At 40.8% G+C, this 16,983-nt stretch overlaps 1 protein-coding gene across 7 annotated transcripts in view; it reads left to right on the top strand.

The window, feature by feature from the left end:
- Window positions 1–16,983, top strand: part of LOC139749641 (uncharacterized) — a 163,617-nt gene that overhangs the window by 131,315 nt on the left and 15,319 nt on the right. For all 7 annotated transcript variants that reach the window (XM_071663842.1, XM_071663834.1, XM_071663847.1 and 4 more), the window contains 2 exons: window positions 6,316–6,438; window positions 13,773–13,986. In XM_071663842.1, coding sequence (XP_071519943.1) covers window positions 6,316–6,438; window positions 13,773–13,986 — 337 coding nt within the window. The remainder of the gene's footprint in view (window positions 1–6,315; window positions 6,439–13,772; window positions 13,987–16,983) is intronic.

Consider the following 16,983-nt stretch of genomic DNA (forward strand, 5'->3'; position numbering starts at 1 on the left):
CGCTAAGAAGTGTTCACAAGTTGCTTCGTGACGGGATTTCGTAGCTTTCGTACCTGATGTAAACCTCTACTGACTGCTATCAACAAAGATAAACGAGTGAAATTTTCCAAATAAGTACAGTGTTTAGAACCATGAAACAGGAAAACATGGTGTTAGTGACTAGTTGACATTTACTGTGAGTGGAAATACCAGAGGAAGGGTATGCAGGTCACCCTTACTCGTAGCCACACCTGCCACAGTGCACAGAAAAGACTGTAAAACACCTTCATTCTCTAGTGGTTTGAGGCCGTTTCAGCTAGTATGGTATCGATGATTTGGTAATCTTACTCAAGATTGTGAAAGTGAATCAGGTAGTGTACCTCACTTTAATAACTGACTATTTGCCTGATTCATTTGAAAGTGCAAAGGCAAAAATATTTGCAGGATGGAGCTCCCTGCCACATGCCAAGTCTGCTACGCAGTGGCTGAATGATACTCATGTGGGTTATTTCAAGGACCGGCCAGGCAACAGCCCCGACCTAAACCCAATTGCTAACCTGTGGTTCATTGTGAAGCAACAGCTACATATGTACACATCTACTGTACCAAAGCTTGAGACAGCAATTACGCCCGTATAGGGTATTTTTCCCTCAGAACTTCTCAAAAGTCTCGCTGACAGCATTCTCAACCAGCTACAGGACTGCATCAAGAAGGACAATGTAACAAAGTATATTCATGTTGGTTAACGTTAAATATGTATCTATAGCCACTTACCCATTCAAAAAAATCTTTTCAGCTCTGGACTTATTTTCGCAAACTGTGTTGTGTATATATATATATATATATATATATATATATATATATATATATATATATATATATATTTTTTTTTTTTTTTTTTTTATACTTTGTCGCTGTCTCCCGCATTTGCGAGGTAGCGCAAGGAAACAGACGAAAAGAAATGGCCCAACCCCCCCCCCCCCCCCCCATACACATGTACATACACACGTCCACACACGCAAATATACATACCTACACAGCTTTCCATGGTTTACCCCAGATGCTTCACATGCCTTGATTCAATCCACTGACAGCACGTCAACCCCTGTATACCACATCGCTCCAGTTCACTCTATTCCTTGCCCTCCTTTCACCCTCCTGCATGTTCAGGCCCCGATCACACAAAATCTTTTTCACTCCATCTTTCCACCTCCAATTTGGTCTCCCTCTTCTCCTCGTTCCCTCCACCTCCGACACGTATATCCTCTTGGTCAATCTTTCCTCACTCATTCTCTGCATGTGCCCAAACCATTTCAAAACACCCTCTTCTGCTCTCTCAACCACGCTCTTTTTATTTCCACACATCTCTCTTACCCTTACGTTACTTACTCGATCAAACCACCTCACACCACACATTGTCCTCAAACATCTCATTTCCAGCACATCCATCCTCCTGCGCACAACTCTATCCATAGCCCACGCCTCGCAACCATACAGCATTGTTGGAACCACTATTCCTTCAAACATACCCATTTTTGCTTTCCGAGATAATGTTCTCGACTTCCACACATTTTTCAAGGCTCCCAAAATTTTCGCCCCCTCCCCCACCCTATGATCCACTTCCGCTTCCATGGTTCCATCCGCTGACAGATCCACTCCCAGATATCTAAAACACTTCACTTCCTCCAGTTTTTCTCCATTCAAACTCACCTCCCAATTGACTTGACCCTCAACCCTACTGTACCTAATAACCTTGCTCTTATTCACATTTACTCTTAACTTTCTTCTTCCACACACTTTACCAAACTCAGTCACCAGCTTCTGCAGTTTCTCACATGAATCAGCCACCAGCGCTGTATCATCAGCGAACAACAACTGACTCACTTCCCAAGCTCTCTCATCCCCAACAGACTTCATACTTGCCCCTCTTTCCAGGACTCTTGCATTTACCTCCCTAACAACCCCATCCATAAACAAATTAAACAACCATGGAGACATCACACACCCCTGCCGCAAACCTACATTCACTGAGAACCAATCACTTTCCTCTCTTCCTACACGTACACATGCCTTACATCCTCGATAAAAACTTTTCACTGCTTCTAACAACTTGCCTCCCACACCATATATTCTTAATACCTTCCACAGAGCATCTCTATCAACTCTATCATATGCCTTCTCCAGATCCATAAATGCTACATACAAATCCATTTGCTTTTCTAAGTATTTCTCACATACATTCTTCAAAGCAAACACCTGATCCACACATCCTCTACCACTTCTGAAACCGCACTGCTCTTCCCCAATCTGATGCTCTGTACATGCCTTCACCCTCTCAATCAATACCCTCCCATATATATATATATATATATATATATATATATATATACGCGGGAGACAGCGACAAAGTATAAAAAAAAATATATATATATATATATATATATATATATATATATATATATATATATATATACATATATATTCCCTGTACCTCAAGCTTTGGAATTCTACCCTCTTTTTTCGTTCTCAATAACTATGACCCAACGCACTTCAAGAGACAAGTTTTACACTTCCTTCAAAATTCGTAAATACTTTTCCTAGTCTCTTCTTTTTCCCTTTCATTAACTTATCTACATTTCAATTAACGCTTGGCCTTGATGTGGAATTTTGTCCGTGAGTAGAGACTCCAACGAAGAAAAGAAAATAGGTAAAGATGGTGGGCCTCTAATGTTGTGAGTGTGATGGCACCATCACTGAGCACTATAAATTCCGTCACGTATACCGTCCTTTCTTGTTTCCCGGCCACCTACAACACTCGCAGCGTAGGATATTTACTCATTACTCATCACGCAACTGAATTAAGAATCCCGTTACCTTATGTCAGGTTTTCAGTTGCATTGTCCTTCAAAGGGCTCACTGTTGGTAAGACAGTTTTACGATCGGAGAATGGATGGTTCTTAGACAAAGGTTCAAGTCCGTGATACACCTGAGAATCGAACATTAAAATTTGGTTGGCGTTAACTTGGATTAGAAAATAAGAGTTAGTAGAAAATATTAGAGGCTTGTGTTAAGTTTGATCCAGTTAGATCTTAAAGATTTTACTCACCCGACCAGTTTTTATTCGGGGATCTGAGAGCACCTTTTAAAGGGCTCGGTGAAATTCTGTTAAAGAAAGAAAAATATATGGAAGTCCAGTCGCTCATAATTTATGAATGAAACTTTTGCTTTGAATTTGTCCAATGGTTAGAACAAAATTACACATGAAGCTCTGCTTTTTTTTTTTTTTTTTAAAGAAAGTGAAAGAATGTATGGAAAAGACTGGGTATCAGAAAACCCTGCAAGTTGCTTACAGGGTTCCTCGAACCAGTTGTAAAACATTGACCTTGACCCACTCCAGGAATTGTGTAGGCTACCTTCTCGGTGTCATCATTCATTCAGTTGGAAAAAGATTGTAAGAGATGCCATTGTTGAGAGAAGACAATCTAAATCAATAGCCACGTGAACAGTTCTCGTAATGGGTGAGAGAATATTTATGTTACAGCAGATGGGAAATGCGTATATATAAACTATGTGAGGCTCCTGGATAAGGTGTCTGATAATGGAGACGTTGACGGAAGGCATGGGATACCGACGAAAGATCAGGAGAGAGTGAAGTAACTTAGCGGAAATAAGACATCATAAAGGATAAGGAGTCTGAATGCAGTTGGATTTTGGAAGCTGGGGATATAGGCTACAACTACAGTAGTTCAAGTGATAACCACGTAATTTTGGTGGTTACTGTAGTAACGTGTCTTAAATACATTACATTTCCTATATGGAAAGCTTGAAATGTCGTTTTCTCCCAGGGAACTGTTATCGTTAAAGATTGGCTGAGTTTGAGCTCGATTCGGGCCCTTGTGTTTGGATGGTTTGTCTCCCCTTTTACACTGGACAACATGCGAGGTACTGGTGACGACCATAAAGTGATTAATCTGTTATATATTGTAGTTTGCTATATATTGAGCAGTGGTGTTGATCTCAGGGTCCAAACCGCTCCACTTGACACTGCTTCACATAATCAGATTAATAGTATTTTTCAAGGCGCACTTTCAAGGACTTTACTTAATATTTTTGCCTGGATATTTCATCCTTACTTTACAAAACAGTGGAACAAGTGGCATTTGTTAAGATTTTTGTGGCAGTTTGTGCGCCTATCTTACACACCTGCTGAAGGTGACTGCTCACTCATATTCTAACTTACATATCACACTGAGGTGCCTCGTGTGACTTCACGAAAGGCAACTGTTTATAGGCTCTGCCATTATCACTTTTCCTGAAAAATCTGTTTTGCCGAATACAGTAGTACGGGAGGTAGATAAGAGAATATATGATCACTTATGTTAGCACAGAATCCACTTATTTGTGATTCCAGCGGCTTCGAGGCTGTGTTCAGCACGAAAGCAAAGTAAAGACGGCGACCAAAAGGGGCGGAGCGGGGGGCTGCAAATCCTACCCTCCAATTTACTTCTCCAAAAGAAGCACAGAAGGCGGCCAAGTGAGGATTTTTCCTCAAACACTCAATCATCTGTTCTTTATGCTACCTTCCTATCGCGGGAAATGGCGAATACATATGGGGAAAAAGTATATATATATATATATATATATATATATATATATATATATATATATATATATATATATATATAGACGAACTATTTTACCACTGCATGCCTAAGAGTTGAAACCAGGCTTTCGAGAGCAACAGGCGGGTAGTGCGCTACTGGACCACTGACGGAATCTATTATTCATTCTAGAACTGAGATCTACAGCTCCAGTCCCCTGCACACTCGCTGTGGGCCAGTAGGCGGTAACTGGCTGCCCGTTTTGTGATCGCCTGCTGTTTTCGGTAGCCTAAGTTCGACCCCCGGGCGCGCGATGGTAAAACAGTTTCGACTGATTTACATGAACTGACATATCGACGTTACCGGGATGCCCATGTGTCGAATTGCAGTGTCCTCGGGATCAGAGAGTGGGCAGCCTGTCACCCTACAAGCCCACAGTGAGTGGGCAGGGCATTGGAGCTGTTAATATAAGTTACAAATTCTTAAGTTTTGCCCCACCGGTGGTATGGTATGCTGACCGCTTGTTGGGCTCGGTTAAATGGGTTCGGCTTCGGGCGCGCAATGATAAATTTTTTAGTTATATGTGAACATTACTTATTCTGATATATATATATATATATATATATATATATATATATATATATATATATATATATATATATATATATATATATATTCATTCGTACATATTCGCCATTTCCCGCATCAGCGAGGTAGCGTCAAGAACAGAGGACTGAGCCTTAGAGGAATTATCCTCACTTGGCCCCCTTATCTGTTCCTTCTTTTGGAAAATAAAAACGGAAGGGGAGGATTTCCAGCCCCCCGCTCCCTCCCCTTTTAGTCGCCTTCTATGACATGCAGGGAATACGTGGGAAGTATTTTTTCTTCGCTATCCCAAGGAATATATATATATATATATATATATATATATATATATATATATATATATATATGATTAATATTTGTGTTACAGGAACAGTTTACTTACTCTCGTGTTATTCCGTCTCTTAACCTCATGTATGTATCGTGTATTTAATATATTCAATAATTTACTAATTTATGTATTAATTCATAATTACCCCAGAACCTCTTTCAAGAGGCTGAGCCACTTCCAGTAACAAGGAAATGTGGATTTCTCTGAAGGAAACTGTTTACTTGCGTTGAAACTTCTTGCAGGCGGAGTCCGGTAACGCCTGTATTTACTCTTATGTGTACAAACACTCTAGCCCAAGTGTTTGTGTTTATATGTGTTGCATACAGTATGTAGCTCACACAAGTTCCAGACTTCATCCGAATAGTAAATCACTAGTGTAACCGCTAGTTAAGCTTTTCAGCCTCCTGTTTCGGCTGAAAATATTGAAGGCTATGAACTGATGTACATATTAGTCAGATGTAGTTTTGAGGTAGTGGTAATGATGATGCACTAATTACACAACATCAATATAACATTGGTATGACTTATAACGTTATCATTTCCAGTTATGCTGTTGTGATGACGTCATGAAAACTGATATGAAAGTGGACTCATTTCGTTTAATACAATATTATGCATTATCATAACGTCAGGTGCTTGGTGTACTAACTGCTTAATGCTTGCATAAAAGTCAGTCGCTTTAATTTTCTCTTTCATAGTAGCATCTTTCTGAGCCATGTAAAGGGCAGTAGCACTGGACATAGGTTGTAATGATTATGATGGTGGCTACTTACATTGTGTTAATGGTATAATCACACACAGGCATCTTCAACTCGACCGTGGGCAACCTGTCAGCCAGACATGAGATCGGCGTCACCCCTGCCGGCTTCACATTCATGATCTGGACCGTCATATACATCTGGCTCCTCCTGGCGCACCTTTATGGTAAGTGACCCCCCCCCCTATCCTTCACCCCTCCACACCCACTCATCTCCGGCACATCTCACTTCATTGAAAATATTAGCCTGACACTGAGCCAATGATTAGAATATTAAAGAAACTGCAGCAATTACTGAAAATCCCTTTGCGGTCGTAAGCTCACGATGTAACAACAATTTACAAAATGAAAAAAGTCCATTTTACTACTTAATAATCTTTCCTCGGTGATATATAAATTGTTAGGATTAGTGATCTGCGATAGTATTGTAAAGTCTTTGGTAAAGTTTGGTTGTAAAAGATATTGAATGACTTTGAGAGGTTTGTAGTCATCTAGTAACCCAAGGTCACCTTGATGATCAAGCGTTGCCATTGACTGGGTGCCAGTTGACAACTTGTGACCTCGCCAGACCATCCTTCAGCTGCACCTGCAGTATTAATCCCCGACATCCACACTCGATGTTCGGCGGTAGCATATCAAAAGCTGCTGTTGTAATTAAAGATGACCTGACCCTTCCTTCCGCAAGAAGCGCCGCTCTTACAGACTTAACTTCGTCCACCAGCATGGGAAAAGGTCAGAAGCTTGTAACATTCGGCTTTGACGTCTGATGTCCAACGGAAAGGAAAAGAAGGTTGGGGAAGAGGTAGAAATTTTTGGTCGTTTCGAGGGTCAAGATTTGGATGGAAGAGGAGGGCCAATGTAGTGTCAGGAATGGCTGAGGATGTGGGGATGAAATGTCTGTCGAGTGTGTAGTGTCGATTGTCTATCTTGGGTGTAGTGGAGAGGATTGCGTAGTGGTGAGGTGTAGTGAAGATGTGTTTGTCGAGGGCCTAGTGGAGAGGATTGTATATCGTGAGGTGTGTTGGAGAGGCGTTTGTTGATGATGTATAGATGGCTTTGATTGCGTTAGATTTCGGTACTGAAAACTTTTTTTTTCTTTTTTAAATATCCAAACTATTCAAATGTTATGGAGCTTAGTCAACGTCATTTTAAGTTAGGTCCACGAACTATGAGCCCCAAAACAATGTAGGGAATAGATTCCATGGACAAACATTGCAGTTATTCAGGACCTCAGTTCAGTCATAGCTCTTATGTTAGTAGACACAATGAAATGTTTGGGGTGTGTTACATTTTGCCATAAGACAAAACAAATACACACTTCTGATCTTTCAACCACGCTCTTTTTGTTATCACACATCTCTTACTCTTTCATTACTTACTAGATCAAACCACCTCACACCACATGTTGTCCTCAAAATTTAATTTCCAACACACCCACCCTCCTTCGTACAACCCAGTCCATAGCCCATGCCTCGCAACCATAGAATATTGTTGGAACTACCATTCCTTCAAACATGTCAGTTTTTGCATTCCAAGATAGCATTCCTTCCACACATTCTGGTATTGCAGTGGAATTGATTAAAAAAGGGGGTGACTGTATTGTTGACTGGTTGGTAAGGTTATTTAATGTATGTGTGACTCATGGTGAGGTGCCTGAGGATTGGCGGAATGCGTGCATAGTGCCAATGTACAAAGGCAAAGGGGATAAGAGTGAGTGCTCAAATTACAGAGGTATAAGTTTGTTGAGTATTCCTGGTAAATTATATGGGAGGGTATTGACTGAGAGGGTGAAGGCATGTACAGAGCATCAGATTGGGAAAGAGCAGTGTGGTTTCAGAAGTGGTAGAGGATGTGTGGATCAGGTGTTTGCTTTGAAGAATGTATGTGATAAATACTTAGAAAAACAAATGGATTTGTATGTAGCAGTTATGGATCTGGAGAAGGCATATGATCGAGTTGATAGAGATGCTCTGTGGAAGGTATTAAGAATATATGGTGTGGGAGGCAAGTTGTTAGAAGCAGTGAAAAGTTTTTATCGAGGATGTAAGGCATGTGTACGTGTAGGAAGAGAGGAAAGTGATTGGTTCTCAGTGAATGTAGGTTTGCGGCAGGGGTGTGTGATGTCTCCATGGTTGTTTAATTTGTTTATGGATGGGGTTGTTAGGGAGGTGAATGCAAGAGTTTTGGAAAGAGGGGCAAGTATGAAGTCTGTTGGGGATGAGAGAGCTTGGGAAGTGAGTCAGTTGTTGTTCGCTGATGATACAGCGCTGGTGGCTGATTCATGTGAGAAACTGCAGAAGCTGGTGACTGAGTTTGGTAAATTGTGTGAAAGAAGAAAGTTGAGAGTAAATGTGAATAAGAGCAAGGTTATTAGGTACAGTAGGGTTGAGGGTCAAGTCAATTGGAAGGTAAGTTTGAATGGAGAAAAACTGGAAGAAGTAAAGTGTTTCAGATATCTGGGAGTGGATCTGGCAGCGGATGGAACCATGGAAGCGGAAGTGAATCATAGGGTGGGGGAGGGGGCGAAAATCCTGGGAGCCTTGAAGAATGTGTGGAAGTCGAGAACATTATCTCGGAAAGCAAAAATGGGTATGTTTGAAGGAATAGTGGTTCCAACAATGTTGTTTGGTTGCAAGGTGTGGGCTATGGATAGAGTTGTGCGCAGGAGGGTGGATGTGCTTGGAATGAGATGTTTGAGGACAATGTGTGGTGTGAGGTGGTTTGATCGAGTAAGTAATGTAAGGGTAAGAGAGATGTGTGGAAATAAAAAGAGCGTGGTTGAGAGATCAGAAGAGGGTGTTTTGAAATGGTTTGGGCACATGGAGAGAATGAGTGAGGAAAGATTGACTTAGAGGATATATGTGTCAGAGGTGGAGGGAACGAGGAGAAGTGGGAGACCAAATTGGAGGTGGAAAGATGGAGTGAAAAAGATTTTGTGTGGTCGGGGCCTGAACATGCAGGAGGGTGAAAGGAGGGCAAGGAATGGAGTGAAGTGGATCGATGTGGTATACCGGGGTTGACGTGCTGTCAGTGAATTGAATCAGGGCATGTGAAGCGTCTGGGGTAAACCATGGAAAGTTGTGTGGGGCCTGGATGTGGAAAGGGAGCTGTAGTTTCGGGCATAATTGCATGACAGCTAGAGACTGAGTGTGAACCAATGGGGCCTTTGTTGTCTTTTCCTAGTGCTACCTTGCACACATGAAGGGGGAGGGGGATGGTATTCCATGTGTGGCAAGGTGGCGATGGGAATGATTAAAGGCAGACAGTGTGAATTGTGTGCATGGGTATATATGTATGTGTCTGTGTGTGTATATATAATTGTACATTGAGATGTATAGGTATGTATATTTGCGTGTGTGGACGTGTATGTATATACATTGTGTATGGGGGTGGGTTGGGCCATTTCTTTCGTCTGTTTCCTTGCACTACCTCGCAAACGCGGGAGACAGCGACAAAGCAAAATAATGATAATAGAATATATATATATATATATATATATATATATATATATATATATATATATATATATATATATATTTATAAATACATATATATATATATATATATATATATATATATATATATATATATATATATATATATATATATTGTCATTATTATCATACTTGATCACCGGTTCCTGCATTAGTGAAGTATCGCCAGGAAACAGACAAAGAAAGACCCAGCCACTCATGTACATACACATCAACATATAAATATATACACATGTACATATTCATACTTGCTTGCCTTCATCCATTCCCGTTGCCATCCACCCCATAAGAAACAGCATTGTGTTAAGGGTGGAAGCCTGGGAAGTGAGTCAGTTGTTGTTCGCTGATGATACAGCATTGGTGGCTGATTCAAGTGAGAAACTGCAGAAGTTGGCAACTGAGTTTGGGAAAGTGTGTGAAAGGAGAAAAATGAGAATAAATGTGAATAAGAGCAAGGTTACTAAGTTCAGCAGGGGTGAGGGTTAAGTCAGCTGGGAAGTGAGTTTGAATGGAGAAAAACTGGAGGTGAAGTGTTTTATATATCTGGGAGCATACTTATCAGCTAATGAAACCATGGAAGTGCAAGTGAGTCATAGGGTGGGGATTTTGAGTGATCGGGGCCTGAACATGCAGGAGGGTGAAAGGCATGCAAGGAATAGAGTGAATTGGAACGATGTGGTATACCGGGGTCAACATGCTGTCAGTGGATTGAACCAGGGCATGTGAAGCGTCTGGGGTAAACCATGGAAAGTTGTGAGGGGCCTGGATGTAGAAAGGGAGCTGTGGTTTCGATGCATTATTACATGACAGCTAGAGACTGAGTGTGAACGAATGTGGCCTTTGTTGTCTTTTCCAAGTGCTACCTCACACACATGAGGGGGGAGGGGGTTTTTATTTCGTGTGTAGCGAGGTGGCGATGGGAGTGAATAAAGGCAGACAGTATGAATTATGTACATGTGTATATATGTATATGTCTGTGTGTGTTTATACATTGAGATGTGTAGGTATGTATATTTGCGTGTGTGGACATGTATGTATATACATGTGTATGTGGGTGGGTTGGGCCATTCATTCGTCTGTTTCCTTGCGCTACCTCGTTAACGCTGGAGACAGCGACAAAGCAAAATAAATAAATAGATAAATTTAAAATAAGGATAAGATAGTATATATATGATATTATACTTAACCGCTGTTTCATGCATCAGCGAGGTAGCACAAGGAAACATACGAGGAATGGCCCAACCCACCCACATACACATGTATCTACATAAACGCCCACACACGCACATACATACATATACATTTCAACGTATACATACATATACATACACAGACATATACGTATATACACATATACATATTCATACTTGCTGCCTTCATCCATTCCCGTCGCCACCTCGCCACACATGAAATAGCATTCCCCCATCCTAGCAAGAAAGCTGGAAAGACTTCAGTGCACTACCAGGAGAAATAAAAAATAAAGAGTATGCAACTACATAAACAAAAGAAAGCTTGATATATAGTTGAAGTCAGTTCCAAATGAGTCCAGGATTGACAATTTTGTGATGATAGAGAGAAATTATATTACTTATCAAGCAAGAGATGCTATGGGCATTCTTTGCAAGCCCTTTCTCTTGACAGAATCTCTTAACAGTATGTACTCACTTTCTCTTCTCTCTCTCCAGCTTTTATTTTGGTCTCTGTTTTTATGAGCTGTCTGCATATGTCTCCATTCACAAGGTTTGGACACAAGGCATGCATCTGCCTGTTGTTTCCCCCAGTTTTTGTGAGGAGACCAGCCTCATTGATTGACCATTATGGTTCTCTTTCTTCCCTTGAACAGCTAAGCTGTGGATATTTCTTCCTCCTTGTCTTTCCCCATATCTTTAAGCTTTTACCTTTATAAATCTGATCTGCAAACACCTGCAGAGCCCTGATTATTTTTTCACCCTAGATGGTCTCTGACTGGGGCATGCTTTGCCTGTGCGATATCAGTCACTGTAAAGAAAGAGATGGAGAAATTTCATCAGACCATGAGCCTTATATGAGTCAAGACCCTTTTATTGTGTTTATGTTTACAATAGATTTTTCTTTTTTTGTATATCTTTTTCATTCCATTTCACTGTGAAAACCCCTTTGAACTTGTCTTTCAGTTTATTTCTTATCTCTACTGCTCTGAATTGTAAATCCCTTTACCTTACTATCTGCTCTTTGATTGACGGTTTACATCTGATGAATTTTTGGAAAAGATTTGAATTGATTTCTACCCATCCCATAATTTTCTTTTCAAAATTTCTTAGTTCCTCCTTTCTTATCGTGATATATATTTCTTTTTGCTCCTTATACATTTCTTGTGCTGACTGGTGAGGTGCCACCTTATTTTTGGTACTGCACAACACTAAGCTCCTTTGTTTTTTGACACTGTATTTGAAGTTAAAGGTATCCATGTTCCTACTCCTTGCCTGTAAGTTTCACAGAGCCTTTTGCCACAGTACCCTTCTTGTTCCTGGATACTAAACTCGTTTCCCAATTTATGTTAGCATAGAAATTATTAAATTCTGTATGATTTCCATGATTTTATCCCCTGAGTTAATTTTTTTTGCTAAATTCTTATGTCCTCATTTACAGCATAATCAAACTAGTATTACATAATCTCTTTTTTGTGTTGGTGTGTCATATACAATATTCTCAATATCCATCCCACTATGTGTAAAGAGAAGATACACTAAAGATGGTGCCTCAGTCCCCTGAGCTTAATATGTGCAGTTCTGATCTTAGTGTGCTCAGTCCTGATTGTAGTGTTCAGTGATATGCTGGTGTAGAAAATATTTGTTAGGAAATTGATCCTCCATGATTCCTGTCTCCAAAAGAATCCAGATTCCCAAGTTAATCTCATTATAGCTGAAATCCCAGATTATCTGCAGTTTACCATCTCTGAGACATTCATTTTTTATTGCTTCATGTAGAGTACCATTCTGGTCCTTCATTATCATCATTGTATATCACTTTTAGATTATAAAAAATTTTGCAGGATAATATATCATGGACACCACTATGCACTTCCTTCCTGCTGTTATTAGTCCCATTATAATATTGTTTAAACAAGCCATCTGTCAGTATTTCCTGAAACATAAGGTTTTCACTTATTAGGAGGGTCAGTCCCTCTTTGTCTTTCCATTCTCTCACTGCTATCATGTACCCCACTAGGCAGAACAAGTGTGATCTTCAGTTGTAGTAGTTTATCTCCTTAATGCCATCAAAATCAGATCATATTTCCTGATTCATTCCTAGAATTGTAGCTCTTTATAATTTACTACTAGTCTAGCTGCATTTGTGCATATGACGTTTAGTTTGACATTTCATCACTAAATATTTCTGATCCCCTCTGTAACACCAATGGGGCTATTCCAATCTCTTGCCTCATTTGGTTTCTCCTGTGTTTTGCCCTCTGGCACTATTCTTTGTTTTACCCTCTTCTTCCCTTTGTATGTTATGTCTGTACCTTACTGAATTCCATCTCTAATTTTTTCTTATTTTTTACCTCTAGGTTAGATAATTTCAAATCAAATATCACCATAACTGGTCATTTCCTTATGTCTTTGTTGTGTTCACCGCTTTGTCTTTTTTAATCTCAGAAACTTCTGATGTTTCTATGGCCTCTAGTACTCTTTTGAATGGCATTTTTTTTTACCCTTTTTATGTGGAATATTATCTTCCAGTCCACAGATCATTAGTGGTTTACATGTATCCACCTCCTGCATTACTAATCTTTCTAATTTTGGTGCCACTCACTTGATGTTGTGTTGTTTCACAGGGAAAATTAAATGTGACCTTTCAATTCTTTGACCATCATCTTATCAAATCATGCCCTTTACTTTTACCTCTAACAGACCCTCATAACTTTATTGTAAGCATCTAAGCAGATCATGCCTCTTCTGGGTGCCTGGTACTATGTCATGACTTACCAAATCAGGAGTTACCATCTTATGATTTTCTGTACCTCACAGCACTGATTCTGCTGTGTCGCCGTAACGCTGTAGGTCCAGTGTATACAAGCCCTGCTGTGCTGACCGCTGCCTTCCTCATCACCTACACAGTCAACCTGCTGGCCAACATAGCCTGGCTATTCCTGTGGGACAACCAGCTCATCATCTACTCCTCAGCAGTCCTGTGGTTCATCTGCCTCACCAATTGGCTTGCACTTGGCATCCTACATTACAGGTAATTAGAATGGAGAGAAATGTTTCTATTTCTGATCCTCCAGGCTTTTGTTAAGCCAGTTTCTTGGAGGAACTAACCTCTGATAGAATTTAGGCAATGTGTTTGTACAAGAAATAGATTTCATTTTTTTTTATCCATTTTTTTAGTATACTTTGATGCTGTCTCCCATGTTAGCGAGGTAGTGCAAGGAAACAGATGAAAGAATGGCCCAACCCACCCACATACACATGTACATACATAAACACCCACACACGCACATGTACATACCTATACATTTCAACGTATACATACATATACATACACAGACATATACACAAGTACATATTCATACATGCTGCCTTCATCCAGTCCTTCCACCACCCCGCCACACATGAAATGACACCCCCCCTCCCCCCACGTGCACATGAGGTAGCGCCAGGAAACGACGACAAAGGCCACATTCATTCACACTTAGTCTCTATCTGTCATGTGTAATGCACCGAAACCACAGCTCCCCTTCCACTTACAGGCCCCACAAAACTTTCCATGGTTTACCCCAGAAGCTTCACATGCCCTGGTTCAATCCATTGACAGCATGTTGACCATGGTATACCACATGGTTTCATTTCACTCTTTTCCCTGCACGCCTCTCACCCTCCTGTATGTTCAAGCCCCAATCGCTCAAAATCTCCCACTTCTTCTTGTTCCCTCCACCTCTGACACATATATCCTCTATGTCAATCTTTCCTCACTCATTCTCTCTTTTTTTTTTTTTTTTTTTTTGCTGCTGTCTCCCGCGTTTGCGAGGTAGCGCAAGGAAACAGACGAAAGAAATGGCCCAACCCACCCCCATACACATGTATATACATACGTCCACACACGCAAATATACATACCTACACAGCTTTCCATGGTTTACCCCAGACGCTTCACATTCCCTGATTCAATCCACTGACAGCACGTCAACCCCGGTATACCACATCGCTCCAATTCACTCTATTCCTTGCCCTCCTTTCACCCTCCTGCATGTTTAGGCCCTGATCACACAAAATCTTTTTCACTCCATCTTTCCACCTCCAATTTGGTCTCCCTCTTCTCCTCGTTCCCTCCACCTCCGACACATATATCCTCTTGGTCAATCATTCCTCACTCATTCTCTCCATGTGCCCAAACCATTTCAAAACACCCTCTTCTGCTCTCTCAACCACGCTCTTTTTATTTCCACACATCTCTCTTACCCTTACGTTACTCACTCGATCAAACCACCTCACACCACACATTGTCCTCAAACATCTCATTTCCAGCACATCCATCCTCCTGCGCACAACTCTATCCATAGCCCACGCCTCGCAACCATACAACATTGTTGGAACCACTATTCCTTCAAACATACCCATTTTTGCTTTCCGAGACAATGTTCTCGACTTCCACACATTCTTCAAGGCTCCCAGAATTTTCGCCCCCTCCCCCACCCTATGATCCACTTCCGCTTCCATGGTTCCATCCGCTGCCAGATCCACTCCCAGATATCTAAAACACTTCACTTCCCCCAGTTTTTCTCCATTCAAACTCACCTCCCAATTGACTTGACCCTCAACCCTACTGTACCTAATAACCTTGCTCTTATTCACATTTACTCTTAACTTTCTTCTTTCACACACTTTACCAAACTCAGTCACCAGCTTCTGCAGTTTCTCACATGAATCGGCCACCAGCGCTGTATCATCAGCGAACAACAACTGACTCACTTCCCAAGCTCTCTCATCCCCAACAGACTTCATACTTTGCCCCTCTTTCCAAAACTCTTGCATTCACCTCCCTAACAACCCCATCCATAAACAAATTAACAACCATGGAGACATCACACACCCCTGCTGCAAACCAACATTCTCTGGGAATCGCTCACTTTCCTCTCCTCCTACTCGTCACATGCCTTACATCCTTGGTAGAAACTTTTCACGACTGTATTTATTTTTTCATAGATTCTGGCTAATGGAACTGTGTGTTGTTGTTGTGAAATATTGAGCATCGAGACCTGATTGAATTCATTGAAGTCATTCAGATTTCTCTAGAAAAGTTCCATCTCGTCCTTTCCTCATCCTTTCTTCATATTCACAGGCACATATAGACATATGCATTCTTCACAATCCCATTTCATCATTCAGATAATCCTGTTTATCCGTTACCCTTATACTAGAAAAGTAATTCTTTATATTTTTCTGGAAGTATCTTGCTTAATTTTTTGTTATGGATTCTGGTTGTTCTGTCATTGTGCCTTTCAAGGAAATGTTCAGTGTCTGTATCTTCAGATTGGTTTAAAAGCTTAAAAGTTCTGATCGGGTCACCCTTTACTTATTTCTTTTCCACCACCCCATGTTGGAAATGGAGCATGGTTGAGGGAAATGAATAGTATGGGTAGAAATAGTTTGGACATACTGAGAAGATGAGTGTAAAAAGACTGACTGAGGAAATGGAAGAATGCTGTGCAAAGACTTCTGAGTTATTGGGGCCTTAACATGCAGAAGGCTGTCGGACATAAATGGGTTCATAGAGAATTGGAATGATGTAGTGAACAGGGGGCAATATGCTACCAATGGGCTGAACCAGGACATACGAAGTGGTCAGGGGAAACCACAAAAAGGTCAGTTGGGCTTCTCTGTGGACAGGAGCTCCAGAGTCTGTGCAGTAGACATGACAGCTAGAGAGTGGATGAGGCTTTTCCATGTCTGTTCTTTGTTGTGCTGCCTTGCTAACACAAGAAACTGTGAACAAGTACGAAAAAATTAATTTGTATAGGTAACAGTCATTGTGCGTTCCAGTGCTGGCCTCTCCACCCCCACCAGGGGTTATCAGCAACACACTTATACATACATGTTTAGGACCCTTCTTTGCATATGAGGCATAGTAAGAGAGCTCTGTATATCTGTAGCATTACCCTCATAGCTTAGTTTGAAAGCATTATTTTCTGCATAAAGGTAAACTTTGAGTTGTCATGACTTCATTCTTTACCCTTGAGGGG

Source organism: Panulirus ornatus, chromosome 1, assembly GCF_036320965.1.
Source record: "Panulirus ornatus isolate Po-2019 chromosome 1, ASM3632096v1, whole genome shotgun sequence".
Lineage (NCBI taxonomy): Eukaryota > Metazoa > Arthropoda > Malacostraca > Decapoda > Palinuridae > Panulirus > Panulirus ornatus.